General features: G+C 36.8%; 1 protein-coding gene across 6 annotated transcripts in view; it reads right to left on the reverse strand.

Annotated features, from left to right (window-relative positions):
• Positions 1-22,821, reverse strand: part of SCAF8 (SR-related CTD associated factor 8) — a 152,944-nt gene that overhangs the window by 44,878 nt on the left and 85,245 nt on the right. For 4 of the 6 annotated variants that reach the window (XM_044243473.1, XM_044243464.1, XM_044243454.1 and 1 more), the window contains one exon: positions 19,955-22,084. In XM_044243473.1, coding sequence (XP_044099408.1) covers positions 20,631-22,084 — 1,454 coding nt within the window. In that variant the 3' untranslated portion in view covers positions 19,955-20,630. Of the gene's footprint in view, positions 1-19,954; positions 22,085-22,821 lie in introns of those variants that run through there. The other 2 variants (XM_044243426.1, XM_044243435.1) reach the window with 1 other exon arrangement.

Here is a 22,821-nt window from a genome sequence, read left to right on the forward strand (position 1 = left end):
TCATACTGAGAGGGGAGCAAAAAGAGAAAATAAAACTTCCAGAGAAATCTAGATTTGACCTCCAAAATTTGAGAGAACCTCCTTCAAATCCATGCTCTAGGGCTAGGTATATACAAAGAAAAATGAAGGGAGGCAGAAAGCACTACACTTGAAGTAAGGGCTCGCCGCAGTTACACGGTCACGTCACTGAGTCCGAGCGGCCGCTAACATTTGTGAATCAGTATGGGTATTGTACCTAGCACTGTACGTGTTTTTCATTTAACCCTCGAACAAGCCTTCCACATAGATGTATTTATCTCCGTTTTATAATAAGGAATTTGAGACTTGGAGAATTTGTTGAAATAAAAATGTAACTTTTGGGGTGTCTGGGTGGCTTAGATCATGATCTCAGGATCGTGGGACAGAGCCCCGAGCTGGGCTCAGCACTGGGCGCGAAGCCTGCCTGGGATTCTCTCTTTCCTTCAGCCCCTGCCCCACCCCACATTCTCTCTCTTTAAAAAAAAAAAGCAACTTCTAACTGCAATCTAACGCCTAGTCCCTTTCTCTGTCCCGGGGGATCCTGCAGATCCTCCTGCTGCGGCCCTCAACACGTTATGCTGACACAGAGCAGTTTGGCTCCCATTTGAAGGGTGAACTCCTTGAAGAAAAGGACGGTGCTCTCTCCGCCCCCTGCTAGCTTTCCCCAACACCTACTACTACCAACTTTCACCTATCGAAGTACTAGATATACATATTCTTCAGGATTTGCTGAGTTTGCTGTGGATTTGTTTCTCTATTTCAATGATAAACCCATGGGGTAACGTGCTTTCTCCAACTCTCACCCCTGAAGCATTTATATTTGAATTTTAGAATCAAGTTTAAAGTTTAGCATTTAAAATAAATTTCTCAGGGTGCCTGGGTGGCTCAGTCGGTTAAGCATCTGACTTCATCTGCTCCTCCCCCTGCTTGTGCTCTCTCTCCTTCTCTCTCTGTCAAATAAATAAAACCTTAAAAAATAAAATAATAAAATAATAAAATAAAGTTAAAGTAAAGTAAAGTAAATAATTTAAAATAAAATAAAACTAACTTCTTTGGGGCACCTGGCTGACTCAGTCAGTAAAGAATGCAACTCCTGATCTCGGGGTCATGAGTTTGAGTCCCATGTTGAGTATGTAAAGATTATTTAAAAATAAAAAATTTAAGGGTGCCTGACTGGCACAGTTGGTTAAGCATCTGACTCTTGCTCTCAGTTCATGTCTTGATCTCAGGGTTGTGAGTTCAGGCCCCATGTTGGGCTCCACACTGGTCACAGAGCCTAGTCTGAATGAATGAATGAATGAGTGAATTATACTTTATTTTTTTTTTAAGATTATATTTATTTATTTGACAGACAGAGATCACAGGTAGGCAGAGAGGCAGGCAGAGAGAGGAGGAAGCTGGCTCTCCACTGAGCTGAGAGCCCGATTCGGGGCTTGATCCCAAGAGCCGAAGGCAGAAGATTTAACCCATTGAGCCACCCAGGCGCCCCTGAATTATATTTCTTTAAATTGTTTCAAAAAATTTTCCAAGAAACTCAGAACATTAAATGTCTGATCAAAACATTTCACTCTGAGCTGTCATTTTTTCAGAATCATTAATAAAAAAAAAATCAGATTTCCTGTATCTTTAGAAATCATGCTATAGAAATTTAAATAGTACAACTGAAACCCTACATTTATACACAAATGCTGTGCCATGTAACAGCATTCACCATATGTTCATCTTACAAAGCCTCAGTTTCCAATTTTTACATCTCATTTTTCAATGACTTTTTTTAAAGTTTTTCATACTTTATTAAATTATATTCACTCCACACAGGCACAAGGCCAGTATCTCCAGGTAAAGGAGGACCTACCTCTGCCTCCAAATCATAAAGGACTAAAGGAAGTCTACACACATTTATCTCCTTAATCCAAACTCATAACAACCTATTCCAAGATTTAACGAGATTTAATCTAGAGACAAAATAATATTCACATGAGAAGTACACTCAAAGCTCGTTAGAAACATTATCAGAGGTATCAAATAAAACTCTTAAATATACCAAAAAGCACTTCTAGTTAAAAAATGAGCTCCCCTTCCTTGTTAGAAATAAGTATCGTATAGGGTTTCTGCTAACTGCAGAAGATCAGAAATATGATTATGAAAGTACTAACTGTACTGATCTTTACAAACACCAGAAATATTGTATGCATTCCTTTTGAACACACGGAAAACCCAAATTTATTGGGGAAAAGAAAAATGAACTGGATCCCTGTTTCTCAAATATTATCATTCCTACAAATTACCAGAGGAACTTTTTTAAAAATGCAGATATTGATTCAGTAGGTCTGAGATGGAGCCCGAGACTGATTTTCTAACAAGTTTCCAAGTGTGATTCTGAACTTCTGTGTAGCCTAAGGCTTTGAATTGCTAAGGACAGATTTTTCCAGGTCTCAGTGATCTTTCTGGACTCTTCTGATTTTTTAATGTTTATGTACTCTTTAAAATTTTTTAAAAATTCTTGGGGTGAGAGGGTGGCTCAGTTGGTTAAGCATCTGACTTGGTTTCAGCTCATCTCTTGATCTCAGGATTGAGTTCAAGCCCTGTACTGGGCGCTGTGCTAGGCATGAGCCTGCTTAAGATTTTCTTTCTCCCTCTCTCTATACCCCTCCCCCGGCTCCCATTCATACAAGTTCTCTAAAAAAAACAATAAAAATAATTTATTAAAATTTGGGGCTAGCAGGTGGTGCAGTTTGTTGGGCAACCAAATCTTGGTTTCAGCTTGGGTCACGTTCTCAAGGTCATAAGACAGCCCGAAATTGGGGTCTGAGCTCAGCGTGGAGTCAGTTTGGAATTTTCTCTCTTCCCCTCTGCCCCTCCTCCTACCATGGGCATGCAGGCATGTACTATCTCTCAAACAAATAAATCTTTAAAAAAATTCTTTTTAATTTTTTTAACAAATTTTAGTACTTAAGTGTGTACTGATTCAGACATTTCACCAGGAGCATAAATAAGATCTGATCTGGGCCTCTGAAGAGCAATATGTCAACAAGTAATTACATTATAACCACAAAACACTGTAATAAAGATACGCAGTGAGAAGAGATTGGCTACTTTTCCAGAGGAGAGTAGCCAAGGTTAAAGATGCAGCTCTTAAAAAAAAAAAAAAAAGATGCAGCTCTTGACCTGAGTACTGAAGATGAACAGGAGTCTGCACAGCGGAGAAGAAGACTCCTCCTCAGGCGGAAGAAACAGCAAGACAAGCAGCGACCCACTCTGGAACTGCAGATTATATCAAATTGCTGAAACACGCTGTTTATGGTAGAGATCAATAGGGGACCAGGAAGAGGTAAACAGATCACAGAGTCCAGCATGTCAGTGAGGGCTTCAGAAAGAACAAGGTCAGTGGATTGGTGAGGTCAAAAGCAGACTACAGTGCACTGGAGAATGAAAGAAAGAAGAAACTGAGACCCACATGGGGAGGACGGGTGGCTCAGTCAGCTGAGCATCCAACTCCTGGTTCCAGCTCAGGTCCTAATCTCAGGGTCCTGAGATCCAGCTGGTGTCTGGCTCCATAGTCAGTGCAGGGTCTACTTGAGATTCCCTCTTTCCCTCCTCCTCTGTCCCTCCCCGCCACGCGTGCACGCTCTCTCATAAATCTTAAAAAAAAAAAAAAAAAATTGCGACAAACAATACACTCTTTCCAAAGATCTTCCTATAAAGGAATAAGGAGACCAACAACTAGAAGAGAACAAAAGGTCAAGGGCACGCTTACTTTTTTTTAAGTGTGAGAGACAAGCGCATTAATGGGAAAGCTTGGGGTAAGTGAAGAGGGTAAGGTTAAGAATACAGGGAAGAGGTCAGGAGGGACCCTTGCTCCTAAGACTACAGTAAGGTTTCCAGCCCCAGCACTTTGACCATTTGGAGAGAGAACTGTTGGGGGGTGGGGTGTGCCCTACACATTGTAGGCTGTTGAACCGCACCCCTGCTCCTAATACTCACTGGCTCCAGTAGTACTCCCAGCCCCATCTCAGTTATGACAACCAGAAGTGTCTCCAGACATTGCTAAATGTCTCCTGGGGGGAAAGGAGGGCAAACCCTTCTGTGTCAAGCACCAATGGTCTAGAGGCAGAGACCAGATAATTTTAAACAAGCTTAGAGAAGGCTGGCTGGAACAAAGAGACTCCCATCTACCAGTTATACCACTGGAAGAGGAAGGTCCTCTGCTGAGTGGAAATAGGTATGTTTTATGGGGAGTGGAAAAGTTTTGGGAAGAGTCCGTGGCGAATGGGAGAGGCATGTAACCAGGGAAAGCAAACTAAGAAATATTTTCTATTCTCCGAGGGTTGAAAAGCAGTGTATCTCCCTTTATGAATTCTCCAGAATATAGTACAAGAAAGGAATCTGAGCTTGGGGATTACAATGAAGGATCTTTATTAAAATACTTGGAAAATTTAAGAATTTGGATCAGCTTAAAAAGAGTTCTGACTCTTGGGGGCGCCTGGGTGGCTCAGTGGGTTAGGCCGCTGCCTTCGGCTCGGGTCATGATCTCAGGGTCCTAGGATCGAGTCCCGCATCGGGCTCTCTGCTCAGCAGGGAGCCTGCTTCCTCCTGTCTCTCTCCCTGCCTCTCTGCCTACTTGTGATCTCTCTCTGTCAAATAAATAAATAAAATCTTTAAAAAAAAAAAAAAAAGCGTTCTGACTCTTAAAAGAACCTTCTCCTTGTTTGCCAGAACAAAAATTTAGGGGTAAAAACTTATCTTCTCCACCCCCCCACACCGAATATGCAATTTTTAAAGATTTTTTTAAGTAATCTTTAGACCCAATGTGGAACTTGAACCTGCAAACCTAAGATCAAGAGTTGTATCCTCCATGGACTGAGCCAGTCAGGTATCCCCCAGAATAATGCAATTTTATCATAATTTTGTGAAGTCTTTATAGGAAAGTTTCTATATTTTATTTGTCCCAAATCCTACCCATTAAAATCAACACATTTTTGTTATAAGACACAAAAGTAAAGTAATATAATCTGGGATTTTAAATTAGTCATCACATTTGAAAGAGTGTCATATTAATTGTCATATGCTTTTGGATATTAGTCCACATTATATTTATGCTTAGTGCAGAGAAAAAATTAGTATTTATATCTGGGTCCCAGAAGCTTCATTGCTGCACAGAAGCAGTGACTGGTCAGAAGACACTGGAACTAGCCACCTCACTTCAATTTTATCTTCTAAATACAGTCTTTACAACTTGAAAATCTGGAATAATCTTTTAATTTCCTGAAAATGTCAAAAGTGTACTTGTGCACAATATAGATTAAACAGCTGCCCTCATACCAAGGAAAAGAGACCATATGTACAATAATACATCCAATGTTTGTCAACAGTGCCAAGAAAAGCGATCTGCAAGGAAATTTATCTCATTTTTAAATCTCCTAATGTGGTGCCTGGGTAGCTCTGTCAGTTAAGCATCTGACTTTTGATTTTGGCCCAGGTCATGATCTCAGTGTCAGGAGATCGAGCGCCGAGACAGGCTCGGCGCTGGCTGTGGAGCCTGCTTAAGATCCCCCCCGCAATAAAAATAATAAAATCTCCTAAAAATATCCTTTAAAAAATAGGGAACATACCCCAGAAATTCTTTTCTTTTTCCTGGATCCATAGACTTACGGAAGCACCTTCATGTGTAGCTAACAGAACTGGACTTGCAGTAAGCAAGATCTTCCTCAAGAGACCAAACACATCTCAATACAAATATCTCACATTAAAATATAGTAAAACAATAATCCTAGATATAGTAGGCAAAGATTCTTGTCTGTATTAAATAAACCTCAACGTAAACACATTCAAGTGTATGAGAGAAACCACAGTGTTGGTTATAATCTGGCTATGATTATCTAAACGGAACTCCTTTAGGCTCTGCAGCCATCTGATATTGATATTAATATTGAATAAGTACTTTGGACCTGTTACCCATTCTCTTCCAAAGAAAGAAAATTCAAGTTGGATTCACTTTCAGATCTGCTATATAGACTGATTAAAGGATGAAAAATTAAGCTGAAATTTCATGTTCTAAAGACCAAAGGGAATGTCATTCAAGTGTATCTCTAACTGCAATTTTATCTGTATACTTGAGGCCTGTGATATGATGATTTCTGATAGTGGGAATGTTAGGAAAATCCCATGCACTTTATCCAAAATCTACCTACAGAATGGTATCTAGGATTACAACCAAGCAAGTAAAAGAATTTACTTAAGGAAAACTTGTTCATACAGCAATCAGGCTTATCCCTAAGGCTGTTAGATTATCTCTATTCCTCCCAAAAGACATGGAAATTCCATGTGCTTTGGAAACACACTAAGAAGCATAAGAATTAAGAAAGAATGTAAGTACAGTTAAAGAGCAGACTAAACGTAATATAATTCAATTATAGTTATTAGCAAACCTAAGGATTTCAGTATCTGGCTCAAGTCTTAAGCTACATTCATAGAAAAACAACTCTTTATCTATGTATGGTTGCACGTTACTAAATCGAATGACTTCACAGCTAATATTAGGCACATCAGATTACTAGACACTTCAATCAAGGCAGAGTAGAGTCCAGCCAAGTTCCTAAGCAGAAAAATTTCTGAAACTACTTTTATTTTTCTTGATATAAACAAAATGGCTCATTTCTGAGGGTGCTCAGCATTAAAAAGTCAACAAGGCCATATGCACTGATTTCCATAATCACCCATAATCTTAAAATATTTTATTCTAACATATTTGGATTACATAAACATGAAAGCTTGATGTAAAATTTCACCTCTTCATTTCAGAAAGAAACATGGGTTAGCGAGGTACTAACTAATTCCTGCTCCTTTCTTAAACAATCTTTGTACTGGACTCTCACTAGCTTTACTTCCTCTGGGAAGTAAGTCAGTATACTAATCCCAATTCCATTCTGAGTTCTTTTCAATTCGGTTTCCTTATAAAACCTCTTCCTCTAATATAATTAAATAATTGTCCCCTTAACATTTTTTAAAAATAAAACTTAATATCTGAAACAAAAATTAACTGTGTTCAAAGGTCAAGTCTTAGCCTGTTTCTAGTAACAAATGAAAACAGTTTTATTGACAAGGTTCAAGTCAACCTAAATCAAATGGCAAAAGACAGAATTATTCCATTTAACATTTCCACTGACGATTCTCTTTCCTATAAAGAGTTCAAATATGGCCAAAATATAATTAGGGCATTATGACATCTATAAAATTAAAGGAAATAAACAATTTTATCTTACTCCTGCTTTTGTTTTAAAAATACTTTTAAGAATTCACAACAAAACATTTAATTTACTAACTTATGCAAAATGAGACTGCATCTCAAGGCCAGTGAAGGCAGAAACAGGGAAATATCCCCAGTGTTCATGTAAAATAACACAGAATGTCACCTTAAGAAGTGAAAAACTGTACGCTGCCAAGTGAGAGGAAGACATTAGAACCACTGCTTAAGAAAGGCATACAATTTTAAATGGTCAAATCCTTCAGGACCAGGATGAAGAGGTTTCAGGTCTACTGTTAACTGGCTGTCTGGAGAAATGTGGAAAATCTGGGACTTAGCCAGAGTCTGGGATAGTTTAATTACGTATCTGTCATAGTTGTGGTAAAAGTATATGTGTCTCTCACGGGGAGGGAAATGTTGGTATACTCTCTGCATTTTTTACCTTGCTCTAGATAGAAAACAGACAAAAAACTAGAGTAATGTGGTACAAGAAGATAACAAATTCCATTACTATGGGTATTACAATGTTAACTCTTCTTAGGCTCCAGGTTCTTCCTATTGTGCAAGTCATAGTTAAAAAGGCATCCTAAAATATGTGAGTCCCTCTCCTATGGCTTCAAAGATTTTTAATTACAGATGAAAGCTGTAAGATCAAAAAGATATGAGAAAACTGGAAGCAACGGTGCTGAGGCTTTAGCAATTCTGTTACAGAAGTAAATTCCAGACTGTATCATGCTTAGCAAGCAGAAGGCTGTAGGAATAATTACGGTGGCACAGAGGCATTGGGAATGCTACTAATTCTCATTTACTAGAGGGCTCAAGGGTGCACATCAGGCTGTCTGAGCAGAAGTACCTGAGGGGTTTTCTTTCCTGGGCTAAATTCCAAAACCAGATAAATGTCTGCCTTTTTGTTTGTTTGATCATCATCCCAAGAGGTCTACTGCTTGGCATTTCAAAGATATACTCTTAGCGCATGATGAGCCAAACATGCTATCTTTATTCCCATAAATCAATCCCAGGCACTTTGGCTCAATGAAATAAAGTACTTCACTTTGAATTTATCAATTTGATAAGAAGATTAGAATAGTGGTTCATAAATTAGAACCGTCAAGAGTACGCCCATAAAGAAAAAAGAGAAAACAGAACAAAGGTCTCTGAACTTGAACCGAAAGCATCTGGTCAAAGGCCGGCAGGGCCACCCGCCTGCCCTCCCTCCTTCACTCTCACCACTCACACGTCTGGCTCCTCTCCCAAGTCCTACTCAGCCTTAACTGACTTTTGGCAGCTTTGGACTCACCTGGTCCAAGAAAGCAGCTGAAGCAAATTCACAAGGTGAATCATAATACTGATGACATTTAGAGCACTGGTAGTAAATGAGTACCTTTAGGCTGTAATAAATCAGAAGATGAATCCGAAATGACTTAGTGCTAGTACTTTTTTGTTGTTGTTTTTTAGCCAGCTGTCAAGCTGTCAGAAATGCTATTGCTTTTTCTTTTCTTTTTTTTTTTTAAAGTAATCTCTACACCCAACAATGGGGCTCAAACCGACGACCTCAAGATCAGTTGGGTGTCACATGCTCACCCAACTGAGCCAGCCAGGTGCCCTAATACTATTGCTTTAAGAACTATATAGGTGGCTCTGTCGCTTGCTCTCATTCTGAGAATTTATTTAGTACTGAGTATACATTTAGTATCAGTTCCTGGTTACTGGAGAATGTAAAGAAGTCATATGTCTAATGAAGACTGAGTAGGCCCTGATAAGAAAACATCAGGCATCAAAGATCTAATTCCTAAAGAAACACAAGTTTGGTAAACAGATGTGACTCAAAGCAGAGAAAGAAAAGATGGTTTTAAGTTGTCTGATTCCTGGGACGCCTGTGGAACTCAGTCATTTAAACACTGGCCTTCGGCTCAGATCTCAATCCCAGGATCCTGGAATGGAGTCCCACATTGAGCAGGAGCCTGCTTCTCCCCTGCCTACCCTTCCCCCTGCTTGTGCTTGCTCGCTCTCCCTCTCTCTCACTCAAAGTGTCAAATAAATAAAAAACTTTAAAAAAAAAGTTGATTGGGGCGCCTGGGTGGCTCAGTGGATTAAGCCACTGCCTTTGGCTCAGGTCATGATCCCAGGATCCTAGGATCGAGTCCCGCATCGGGCTCTCTGTTCTGCAGGGAGCCTGCTTCCTCCTCTCTCTCTGCCTGCCTCTCGCCGACTTGTGATCTCTGTCAAATAAATAAATAAAATAAAATAAATCTTTAAAAAAAAAAAGTTGATTCCTGAGAGAAGAGTCAAATGCTATCACAAAAGATCAAAAGAAAAACTACATTTGCTGAAGGTTCTTTGAGAAGGTATATAAATGTGTGTGTGTGTCTAATACATAAGTGCATACATACATGATGTATTTCCAATTATGAGCTGTATTAGGTTAGAAACGATTTGAAATATCAAATTAAAAAGGTAAACAGCCGAGAGAGAAACAAAAGTAAAGTCAGACTAACTCACTGAACAACAAAAATATTTATGAAGGAAAGTCCTGCCCGAGTCAGTGCTCTGTTGAAGGTGCCCGAGTAGAATACTTGATGACAAACCCCACAAAAGACACTGCTCTCTAATTACTTTCTTTTCCCATGAGACAAAAAGACACTTAGAGGTACAGAAAGAAATGGAGAGCTATCTAAACTGCCAAGAATGGAGGGAAAAGTAGCAAAGTGTTCCTTTGGAAAAACAAAATTATCCCTCAAAGGACTTAATGGCTAATCACAAATTATCAGCCTCATTTAATTCTCTGAACCTAGATTATCATGACTGTTTTCAGGATCTGGTTACACTATTCCTATAACTCTAAAAATCGTTTCCATCTGATGTTTCGTGGTTTAGAAAGAGTCAAGGCCATAACCTTGTCTATAACCCTTCGATAGCTAGAGGCTCATGAGATCTAAATGCCAGTGCCTTTAGTTTCTCCGGTGAACCCTCCATCAACACTTTTCCTTCATGCATGACCATTTCCAGATTCCCTACTTTTACTCTCAGGTAAACAGAATTGCTTTTGGAGTGAGGGAAGCGGTTTTTTCAGCCTCTGAAAACTAATACTAATTTAGAAATTAACCTTAGCCTCCAACTCATTAAAATGTGAACTACTGATTTCACCTGCCCATAGTATAAAAGTCGTATCATGAAGAAAAGTTCAAATATACAGCTTCAATAAAACAAAGACTCTGCATTGCGATTTTAGGGGCAGGTATATTATATACTTAGATCCTTCCATGTCAAGTCCTACATCATAGCTTTGGTCCAACAAATAAAATAACCAAGGTGGCAAAGCAAGATCAGAGCTGTGACATTTTAAGGGATTGCCCCATTCCAAAATCAGCTTTCTGTATCAAGGTAACAATTAAATTTTACATTATCCCCTAAAGAGTCTAGCTGTTCTTTTTTAAAGCTCTAATTTTAAAAAATTACTGTTTCACATTTGAAAGAACAGATAATCACAGTTACTGTGGCAATTTGTGATTGCCAATGGAAGCAAGATCCTTACCGTATCTTCTTAAATTGGCTACTATGGGTGACTGGAGATTCCAGAATTGGCAATAGTTACATAATTTTACTTCTCTACCCAAACAGGTAATCTCCTGCATCTCAAATTTTATTTGACAGACTTAATTTGGGATAAAATGTTTTCAAGTTCTGTCATATAGGGAGACATAGTAACAAATTTGAGAACTGTTTTTCTAAATGTGGTTTCCCATACAATGGATTGAGGCAGACACAATTTAAGGAAGTATTTAGTTTTATTTTCAGCGATTAACAACATTTTTTAGCATGAGTATATTCATGGGAAAAAGTGTAGATTTTTTTTTTCCCATTTCAAACGAGTCAGCATTTCTCAAGTCCCATAGGAAAAAATCTACTCTTAAAATGTGAATTCCGGGGCGCCTGGGTGGCCCAGTGCGTTAAGCCGCTGCCTTCGGCTCAGGTCGTGATCTCAGGGTCCTGGGATTGAGTCCCGCATCAGGCTCTCTGCTCAGCAGGGAGCCTGCTTCCTCCTCTCTCTCTCTCTGCCTGCCTCTCTGCCTACTTGTGATCTCTCTCTGTCAAATAAATAAATAAAATCTTTTAAAAAAATGTGAATTCCTACTTTATTGAATTAAAAAAATCAGGAATACCATTTTTAACCACTAAATTATTACTATCTGGACATATTTATAAACAATGAACCAAAGATAGGAAGCTTTCTAATTGTTCTTCCTGAAACTAGATCAGAGCCTTCTCTCCACGACAGGCAAGCCACTTGTGCCAGCAGGACACTTGCCACTAGCCTAATGCATCAGAAAAATACAGGAGGAGGAGAGTTTAAAAAAAAAAAAAAGCCTATAAAGCTCCAAAACGACACGGGCTCCATTCCCTGTCCTATCCTCTCCTCCCCCATTTTGAATCTCCATATCTCTTACTTGCAACTGACACATGTCCCAAACTCTCCATTGGCCATTACTGACAATTACAACAGTGAACACCTATGTAGTATGACATACCAGGCAGTGTTTTAAGCGTTTTGGTGTTCTTCAAATAAAAATCAAGAGAATGGTCCAAATTTCTGTAAAGTTACAGGGGCCTTTGTTAAGATATCTATTTGGTAAAGATCTATATATTCCTATGATTTGGAGTTCAGTCAATACAAAGCTGATTTTACATAATCAAATACCAAGTCTGCTGGCTAATTCTATGAAAAAATAGAGAAATGTATTAAGGTTGTAATACTACATAAATAAAAATAGTGAACAAACTGGTCATTTATTTAGCAAATAAAAACCTAATCTCTTAAAAAACTCACCAAAATGGCAAAGTGATAGTCATATCACTTAAGGGAAAATGTTAATGAGCACACAAAGCAGAAAATGCTAATACTATTTTTAAAAAGATACAAACAGTAAAAGTGAAATGGTAAACAGCAATTTTCAGGGTAGCTGTATATAATAAAGGTTTTAAAAAACCTCCAATTTTCAAAGTCAATTTCTTAAATGCAAGGATAATTTGCAGTAAATAAATTCTTTGCTATCTAACAGTATTGGATTTTCTTTGCAAATTCTTTTAGTTCAATATTACTAAAGAAATTAACTTTTTTTTTCTAAAGATTTTATTTATTTATTTGACAGAGAGAGATCACAAGTAGGCAGAGAGGCAGGCAGAGAGAGAGGGGGAAACAGGCTCCCTGCTGAGCAGAGAGCCCGATGCAGGACTCGATCCCAGGACCCTGAGATCATGACCCGAGCCGAAGGCAGCGGCTTAATCCACTGAGCCACCCAGGCGCCCAAGAAATTAACTTTTATATTACAGGCATTACAAATTCATCTAAAAAGCTAGGCAGTGCTGTGTTTTATGGCTTGCAATACTTGTATTAGGTTTTAAATATGACTGTTATAACAACCAAATAATTTAAAAGTGGAATCCTATGAAGAATTCTATCTATAAAAATTCTATAAAGAATTCTATAAAGACTTTCTCACTCTAAAATGTGACTACCTTTCCTATTGTGTGTATTCTAAAATTTCCAAGGTTTATATAGATCTTAAATAGTTACAGAATTCAGTCATAGGCTGTTGTATGAATTGTGTCCTCCAAAAATACATGTTTAAGTCCTAACTCCCAGTACCTCAGAATGTGACCTTATCTGGAAATAGGGTCACTGCAGACATATTAGTTAAGAAGACATACTGAAGTAGGGTGGGTTCCTAGTCCAATATAACAGACGTCCCTTTAAGAGGAAAATTGAGACACACAAAGAGAGATGATATGAAGACACATGATGGAAGACCACTCGTCATTTGACAATAGAGGCAGAGCCTGACGTGATGCACCTCCAAGTCAAGAACACCAAGGACTGCTGAGAACTGCCAAAAATTTGGAGGAGGAAAGGAAGGATTCTCCTCTAGAGCCTTGAGAGAGACAGCATGACTCTGCCGACACCTTGATTTGGACTTCTAACCTCTGGAACTGTGAGAGGTTAAGTTTCTGCTGTTCTAAGCCCCATGATTTTCAGTAATGTTGTTACAGCAGGACACTAATTACACCAATCATGAACTAAAATCTATCTTTCCAAAACAGCATCTTTTTAAAGTAAAGCATAGCTTCAGAGTCAGCAAAACCTAAGGTCAAATACCTGTGCAAATAAAACCTGTGTAACCATGGACTTGAGTTGCTTCTTCATTTGTAATAAAAAGAGGGAACAAATCCTACCAAACAATATGCTTCTGAATATAAATTATGTACAATGTCCACAACACAAAAGTCAAAAATGTTAAGTCTCACCACCCCAAGCCCTACCCTCCCTGTAATGAGAATGCATTTTAATCTGTGGTCATTTGGCTAACAACTCGGAAAATAGTATGATAAAAACAGAGGGTTATAATTAAATATCATTAAGTAAATTTATCAAAAACACTGTCCTAAATTAAGTCCTGATGGTTCAACTACTTAGAAATCTCTAAATCCTTATCCTGGGTAAGACCACAATATCCAAGATGTCAGTCTTTTCAGAACTTCTTGATATGGTGAATGCTACCGTCTCCTTCTTAAAAAGGTTCAAAGTAATTTCAATTACCACAGAAAGATCAATTCTTAAACAACAGTTTATCCTTTATACTTTCAAAGGTTGGTTTCATTCAACACAAGTCTTCTGACCTATTAATATTCTTATTAATATGCAAACTGACCCAAGTTCAGTAATAAACACAAGACTCCTGTTATTAAAAGGTCATTGTTCAAATACAGTAATTTTTATTTCATATAACATAAGCAAAATTATAATAATTACCTTTGACAAGATTAGTAGAAATTGAAGTATAACTCACAATATAATAAGCATGTTCTCCTGACATGTGAATGAGCCAGTAATATGGCCACAATGTTTAGAGTCATCTGAGGCCAGCACCATGACATGCTATGTGGATTAAACCTTATATGAACCTAAGTTTAATGATATGAACAGAAGACTCTGAAGAGAAAGAAAACCTAGAATCAGATTATACGGTCAAGTAAAGTAAAATCACTGCAAATTATCCACTGCCACCAAAGACAACAGAGCTAGGCTCTCAAAACTACTTGAATTCAAGGGGTAAATAAAGACTAACACTGAATGCTTACTATGTGTAAAGACAATTTTGAATATTTAATTTCATTCAAGCCATGGAGTATTCCTAATGTGAGAGTATTATACACAAGAAAACTGAGTATTGAGTTTGGGCTAATGCATACAGTGTATAAATGCCAATTTTTAGAAAAGAGCTGCCAAAGCCACAACCTAAAATACAAATCTGCAAGCAATCACTGGCTATGCTTTACATGTATGAAAACATTATAAAAAATAATAAGTTTTGATATTTTGTTTGTGGGGAAAGCTGTAATCAAAAACAAAACTTATTTAGTATCAATGCAAACCTGCCCCAAAAATAGCATGTTATTAGGAAAGTTAACAATGATTATCATGGTATAGCCTTAAAAAAAAACCTGAATCCTGAAAAACAGAATCTAAGAAAATGAAGCTGGCTGATTAGTTATAGGAAAAGAAGACAGCCCCATATACTCTTACAATAGTGAAAACACAAAGTTCAGTTTAGTGTTTACATGCAGCCTCACCCTACAAGACTGACTGGCTGTTCAAGTTAGGTTTCTCTGCACAAATTTATTTGCCTTTTAAAAAGCAGAGGAATTAATAGCTCGTGAGTCGCTGCCATGTAGGTAGTACACACGAATTTCTCAAAGTAATAAACCCGGGTTTCAATCTTTGCTCAAAGATTTACAAGCTGTGTGACCTTGGGAAGTGGCTTAAATCTGTGACAGGTTTCTCATTAGTAAAATAGGTATTAGAAAAGTAATACTACAAGATTGTCACGAGGCTTATACAGATAATAAAATTACTCCAGTTCTTACCACATAGTACATGTTATTAAATATTAGCTAATATTATTATCAGTAATTTAAAAAGTGTAACCCTGCACATTAGTTTTTAAGACTGGACAAATAGTAACGTGTCTAAAGGTATATCCAGCAAATGTTAAAGATAGTTTTGAAAACCTAATGATAATGAAATCTGTGATCTCTTTTAAAGCTCCAATGTTGTTAGACTTTCCCTTTGCTCTTCCTGCTTCCTCAACTGGTCTTTTACAGAGAAGAAAATTTGTTTCATAGACTCAAGGTGTTTAAATGTTAAAAATGACCTAAGAAATCACTAATCCACAGGCCAGCAAACTGCTTTCAACAAAGTTCTGTCCAACTGATAGTCCTCGTCTGAAATGAAGAGTCAAAAAGGAGGCTGGAGTGCTATGACGAGAAGGTTTTGAGAATTCTGAGAACGGCAGAAAAATAAGACAAAATAGCGACAGCTGCTCATGGAGGTTAGAGAGGGACAAACGACACAGGTCAACCAAATGCTACAGATCTGCCACTGCCACAAAAATGTAACAGACTCATTAAACTCATCTAGTTCTCATTAATCCTGGGCTCAAAGACACAAGTTCCAAGTGCACTCTCTACCATAGTGAGCTCTGTGCGTACGAGCTCCCTCCACTTACGGCTCGATAGGTCTTCTACTATCCGAAGCACCTAACACTTCTACCACATAAAGTTAGCCCATTAGCACAATTCTACGCCTTGACTTACTATGTATGGTTCACAAATTACTTAGAATATTCGTTCTACAGTGTGACTAGAACAAGTCTGAGTAATCAAGTGTACATACAGAAAGAGAAGACCACTCTGAAAGAGCGGACGTTTAAGCAGAGGGGAAGAAAAATGTCTGAGCAAAGCTCATACAAAATAAACTACTGATCTGCTTTAGTTTTTGATGTGCAACCCACACCTAAATCGTCCTACTAGTAACATCACGAGTCCTTGATAAATTTAATGCTCACAATTTTGTCCCAAAAGAGTCCTTTCTATAATCAAAGCATTTAACTCCATGATATCGAGTCAATTTTTCTTTAAGGTATCCTACAACAAAGTTTTACTTGAGTCAAAAACACTCCCTATAAAATCATCTCATATGCTTCCTTGCATCCCTTTGCTTTAATTCATTTTTAGATTTATCCTGAATGCCTTAATGAGTTTAAAACATCTGTGGTAATGACTTCGCTATTTTATTCATACTCCAACATCAATTGCCACCAATTAAGTATATACGCTTTACTGAAACACTAAACGTAATTTTTGGATCACCAAGGTATTTTACTTAAAAACTTCTTTAAGGACTTTTAGTACACGGTATATTAAGTATTTACATGTTTTAAATTATCTGAAGTGGTGGTATGTGAGGATCTAAAAAGTATATATACACCCAGGGAGTGGTGTGTGTATATATGTACATGTGTATAAAAATATGTATTTTCCCCAGGGGATTCTGTCTTCATCTGTGATGACATTCCCCCACCTCTTGATATTTTCAAATCGCTCCAACAGATGATTCTGTTATACATTTCTTGGCTGAGAATCACAGACATAGAGTATTTAAAATTGCTTTCAATATGTATGCCCCTATTTAAAGTAATCCCTCCCCAAGAAAACAATCTGGGCCATTAATTTTGAATTCTAGTTCCAGAAAGCTTTGCTAAACCAAGGTTTAGCAAGTTTTTAAATCTCCCATTAAAAAGTAATAGTCTTTTTTTTCTTCAGAAGTGGAAAACAAAAATTATAGTGCCTAAAACTTATAGTTTAAAAGATGTTTTCTATAAAACCACAGCATCCTCAATTAAGGAAACATTTATAATTCTCTGCCACACTGCAGTATTTATGACTATTTACAAATATTTAGTCTTTAATTTTGCCTATCTTAAAAATGAATATAAAGGTACTTGCTTCTCCTCTTCTACATCATGTAAAATATTTAGAGAAAAATGTTAATGTTTTCTTTCGCTGAAAGAGTTAAAAGCCCTTCGACATTTTATTAATAAAGCACCCAATAAAGTAACGATAATAAAGGCACATAAGGTATAGCAAAATTATTTTTAATTGAATATTAAAATTTTTTTCTTTAAAGTTGTGCCCATCTAAAATATATACAATGACAAAAAACACCAAAATGTTCTTTAAATCACTGAATAAGGATTGCGTATATAAAATTCATAATGAATACCGTATTTCTCTGATTCTAAGACACTTTACATTTTGACATTTCTGAATTAGACTGGGTCTTAAAATCATTGGCATGTCATACTGGAAACATTTTTTATTCCTGAACGGTGCTTCTCACAATCAATGGCACCTTAGATCTGACGAACTACGGTGTTTATAAAAAAATACTTTTTCAAATTAAAAGAGGTAACTTTTTCTTTTTAAATGTAGCAAAACTGACCCACCCCCTCAAAAAAACCTTAAATGTGTATCTCCATAAACTATAATCTTTTATATGTCTGAAAATGGCCAATAAATTTAATGAGGCAACTAAATTATCAGGACAAAAGAAACTCTACTAAGAATACAGAAGCTTAAATAATGAACAAATTTTATCAATTAAATGATATATGAGGTCATTTTCAGAATTTAAAAGCGAGTAATTTTATACTATTCCATTTTCCAATTTTAAGCATTTGTCCTTCTCATGTATTGAAAAAACCTGGCGTACCACCTATACTTTGCTACAAATACTGATTGCTGTGCTATAAAATAAATTTTTAACTGCAATATAAATGATCAAAGTGCATTATATTTATGATATAAATAGAAGCCAATGTTTAATGAAATGTTTAAAGACAAAAAAAATTTAAAAAGTAGTATCTACTAAAACTATACGAATATCTCAGAGTCCTACCATTCTCTAACATATCACAAATCAAAACATTTTTAATTTGGTGGCTAATGGAGATACTGCCTGCAGCATGTCGAACAATTTTATTGAAGTGATTAGGTTACTCCTTGCATATTTCTAATGGCTAGCATTCTAGTGACTGTACTGGGATCAAAAAGCATTAAAAACATGATCGGTATTGCGTAAAACTTAAAGTAAGATAATTAACTTCTCTCCATTCTTTTAAAAAATGGTGAATGTAAATATCAACTTTGGAAATTCAGTATGAGGATGAATAATATCCTTTCACTTAAATACTATACTACAAAATAAGAACTAAGTGAGAACAAGTACACATAATTTTTTTCAACTATTTTCAGTGTCACACACTCCCAAGATGGGATTCTACAGTACTGACAACTGATTAGGTTAACTTTTACCACCAGAATCTTCAAAGCAGTGCAATACTTGGATATATTTTGTTTTCAAGTTTGCACATGAAGGCCCAACAGTGATAAAAAAACTTGGGATCAAAGGTCATTAAAAAGTCTTACATTTTTATTGCTACTTAATCCAAGTGAATGTCACTTAATCTTAATAATGGTAAATGCAACTAAAGTAGTTTGAAATCCCAGTCAATACAAGCTCCTTAAGGACAAAGCTAATCATTCCTAAACATTAATACTCTGTACCAACATCACAGTTTTTCCTGTTTTCCTAAGGAAAAGACTGAAACCAATTCAAATTACTAGACTGAATTACCATAGAAATAAACACCCAATTTCCACTCGTACCCACTTTTTCATGTAACAAAACAAATAATGTACTATTTCTGTTCAGAACCTATAAGAAGAAATGGCTTGATTTTTTGGCCAGGAACCATCCATAAAGTTCTTACAGCTCTTTACATCATCAAGAGGTAAGCAAAAGCAATCCAATTTTAAATAGCTGGTGTGTTCTATCATTACTCTGGGCAGGCTTGACAAACGTAGCTTAAGAATTTTAGAGAAACAGAGCAAAAGATGAATAGTTGGGAATGCATAGGGAACAAAAATGTCTATTCATAGGACCAAATAAAAGTCTTCATTAGGAACCAAAAAAACACCTATGTTTATATATATATGTATATATATGTAAAACCCAAAGGAAAACCAACAGCAAATAAATGAAAATTAAAAGCAAAAATAAATAAATAAATAGAAAACCAATCCCCAATTTTTCTGCTGCTCAGTTTACCTTGGAGGCTAATCTTAACAGTATTACCCAGAGCCTACAAAACACATGGTGGACGCTTTGTTCCTGATATATATAGTATTTTTAAATCCACCAACACCTGTATACATTCTTTGCAATTAAGAAATTCACTTCAGGCAAGTGACCAATAAGTACTTTAGTACTAGCACTATCTCTGCAGAATAGCAAATATAATGTGAAACAAAGCAATGCAAGCATTCATGTGAATTTTGGCTCCATGCTAATTCTGGCTTCATGCCTAACTACATTAAAACAGAACTGCCAAACGGCCAATGCATTTCTTTACAATCATTCTTATTTTACCTTCATAAAGGCTAAGAATTTTGACTACAAGCATTGTCAACTAGCCAAATTTCTCTAATTTTCTATCTGATTTTGAAGAATATTTTATTATCTAAACTATTAACTATTTTTCTCTGTATGTACATGAAGACACACAGAGAAACAGAAAAATCTACATATGACTTACACAATAAATATATACAGATATTACATACATACTAATGAGACTGCATGATTTTTATATCAAAGTACATGTTTTTCCACCACACAGTTCTTCATTGTTGTTATTAAGAGTAATAAAAAACTTCTGCAACTACTAAGCACATGCTGCTAATGGTCCAGGGTTTTAAGAATTTGTAGATTAAAAAAATACAATTCCTAGAACACTGTTATCAAACAAGTAAGTTTTATTGGCATCTAAAAACAAAATTCACCCAACAATGAAAGGTACTTTAATATTTATGTTGTTTTCTTTTTTTTTTTTTTTCTTTTTTCTTTTTTACTCACTGCAGTATGAGGAACAAATCACAAACACTTACTTTGGAGAAACAGAGACCATAGTGTAGATTTTACAAAATCACTTTTTAAAATCTCTGTATTGTGCTCCTCAAATATCTAGAGCCAGTCTTTGCATAAAATATCACAGCTTTGTCTATTACCTTAAAATTCTGCAGCAGCCTAAAGATATGGATAAGATATACCACCACTTGCTATTTTGAAATATATCTATTACCATATCCAACCTAATGGTAATATCTAAAAAATTCTTTCTTCCATAGGAAGTCTCTGACAAGCTGTTATTCATTTCCTTGAAGTTAAAAGAATCTGGGGGCAACATTTATATTTTATCAGAAAAATAAAAAAATGTTTACCTACCATGTTCATATTAAGAACAATGTCTATACAAGTCAGTTGTACAATTATTTTAAGAGAAAGGTGAACATGAACATCAGATTAACTTAATTCTGGCAGACAAAAGTGAACAACTATGGTCCAGTCAGCCATTAATCTATTACAGAGAGATGACAACTTTACAAAAGGTATCTTTTACCTACTGAGTGATGATTATGTCCCCTCAGTTTCTGTGCTTTCTACCACTGGTTCACTTTCTATATCAGCAACTGTGTCACTCTTCTCCTTGTTTATTTCACTTGAAGATGTCAGTTTTTCATAAAGTTCAGGATCATTCTGTACTGGTAAAGGTGGTGGCTGGGCATGTCTCTCAGTATTTTCACCATTAACCTGAGGCACGTTATCACCTTTCCGTTGAGAAGTGGCCCCTTCAAAAAAATCAAAAACCCGAGGATGAGGAGGGGGGACCCAGGTGTTCTGAATTCTATCTCGTCCAAGACGGTTTCCATTAATTTCTCTGCAGAAATCAAAATCTCTGTCATCCCTATCCCTTTGCCTCTCCCAGGGTCTTCTGCGGTCATCAAAATCTCTGTGAACTTCTTGTCCAAATCCTCTGTTCCAAGGACCACTTCTAGGATCAAAACGATAGCTTCCAGACCGAAATCTACCTCTTTCTTCATGTAAGCCTTTTGGACCACCATAGACAGGTAGAACCCGATGTTCTCTCTCATCAAAATCTCTATGCCCCCAGGGCTTCTCTGGATTAAAGCCAAAGTGGTCTCTTCGACCAAGATGATCTATGCCTGGCCTTACAAGATTCTCTCTAATATCGACTGGAGGTCTTCCAAAATGATCCCTACCATCTAATGGAGGCCTTCCAGGACCTTCTCTTGGATCCATAGGCCGTCCAACAACTTCCCTAACATCCACTGGGGGAGGTCTACTAATGCTTTCCCTGGCTTCAATGGGAGGAAACCGGTAATCTCTATCTCCTTCCTGTTGAATGTTATCATTCCCAAGTGGTATCCTTTTTTCTGGATTAGTAACATTGTCTACACTTTGTCTTCCAGGAACTAGAAAAGGTCTTTCTGGCTGACTAAAAATATCTCCTGGAGGAAAAGGACCACGGGGTGGTGGATGAAGAGGTGAATCCAGTACCGATGGGGGAGGGATTCCCCGTTGGGGTGGAATTCCAGGCTGTATTAAAGGGAATCTTGGTCCAGGTGTCTGTGGTATTAGTCCTGGACGAATGTCTAACATTGGCATTGCAGGCATCCTTTGATTAGAGAGATTTAAAGGGGGTAAGTTTTGAGGCCCAGCTGGTGGTTGTGTTCCCAAAAGTCCAGCGGCATTTGGAACATTTGGTGGCTGTACTCCTATAAGTCCAGAATTATTAGGGATATTTGGGGGGAGCACTCCCAAAAGTCCAGAACTACTTGACACAGTTGGTGGCTGTAGTCCCAAAATTCCAGAGTTATTTAGAATATTTGGTGGCTGGGCTCCAATAATCCCAGAACTACTGGAAACATTAGATGGTCGGATTCCAATAATTTCAGAATTACTCGATACATTTGGTCTTTGGACTCCCAGAATTCCAGAATTGCTTGTCACATTTGGTGGCTGTCCTCCTAACATTGCAGGGCTACTTGGAATATCATTTGGAATCACTAAAACAGAAAGAGAAAAAATAACACACAAAAAAATCATTCTGGTATAAAAGGAAACTATATTTGTAATTACTAATGCTATAATTCGTCAGCCTAGAGTTAATCAACGACGTGTATCCCAGAAGAATCAAGACACATTAGATATTAAAAGGTAAAATTATTAATACCATGCATTATAAAATTTAAATATTAAAACATAAGTGGGGTGTTACCTAAAAATCTTTACATGGAACATTAAAATTAAGGAAAAATGTCAGATATTAGAGTAATTCTCCACCTTTAACAAAGATATTTCTAAAGCACAAACAAATTTTAATATACTAACAGTGGTGCCATGAAAGAGGACATGCTACTTTCAAATATATTTATCTTTTAGACCTAGTTGGAGAATATCGGGTAGAAGTTATTCATATGTCATTCTTATCTTTCATTCTTATCTTTAAGCATACATATTTCTTGCACTTGTATTTTCATACCAACACATTAAAGCAGTCCCAATAGATGCAAAAAAGAAGGGGTACAGATCTAAAAAGAAAGGTGCCAAAATCTATTGCTATCCTGAACAAAATGCCAACTTTTTTTGAGGACAAATTCTAGGAAATAGTGATCTTTTTTTAAACACTGCAACACTGCAATACTGGTGCAGTGGTTACAGTTCATCTCAGAATTAAACACCAATATAGAGAGGCAGTGCTTATGATTTAACTATGTATTTCTGGGGTATTTATTTGTTTTAC

Source organism: Neovison vison, chromosome 1, assembly GCF_020171115.1.
Source record: "Neovison vison isolate M4711 chromosome 1, ASM_NN_V1, whole genome shotgun sequence".
In the NCBI taxonomy this organism is placed as follows: Eukaryota; Metazoa; Chordata; class Mammalia; order Carnivora; family Mustelidae; genus Neogale; species Neogale vison.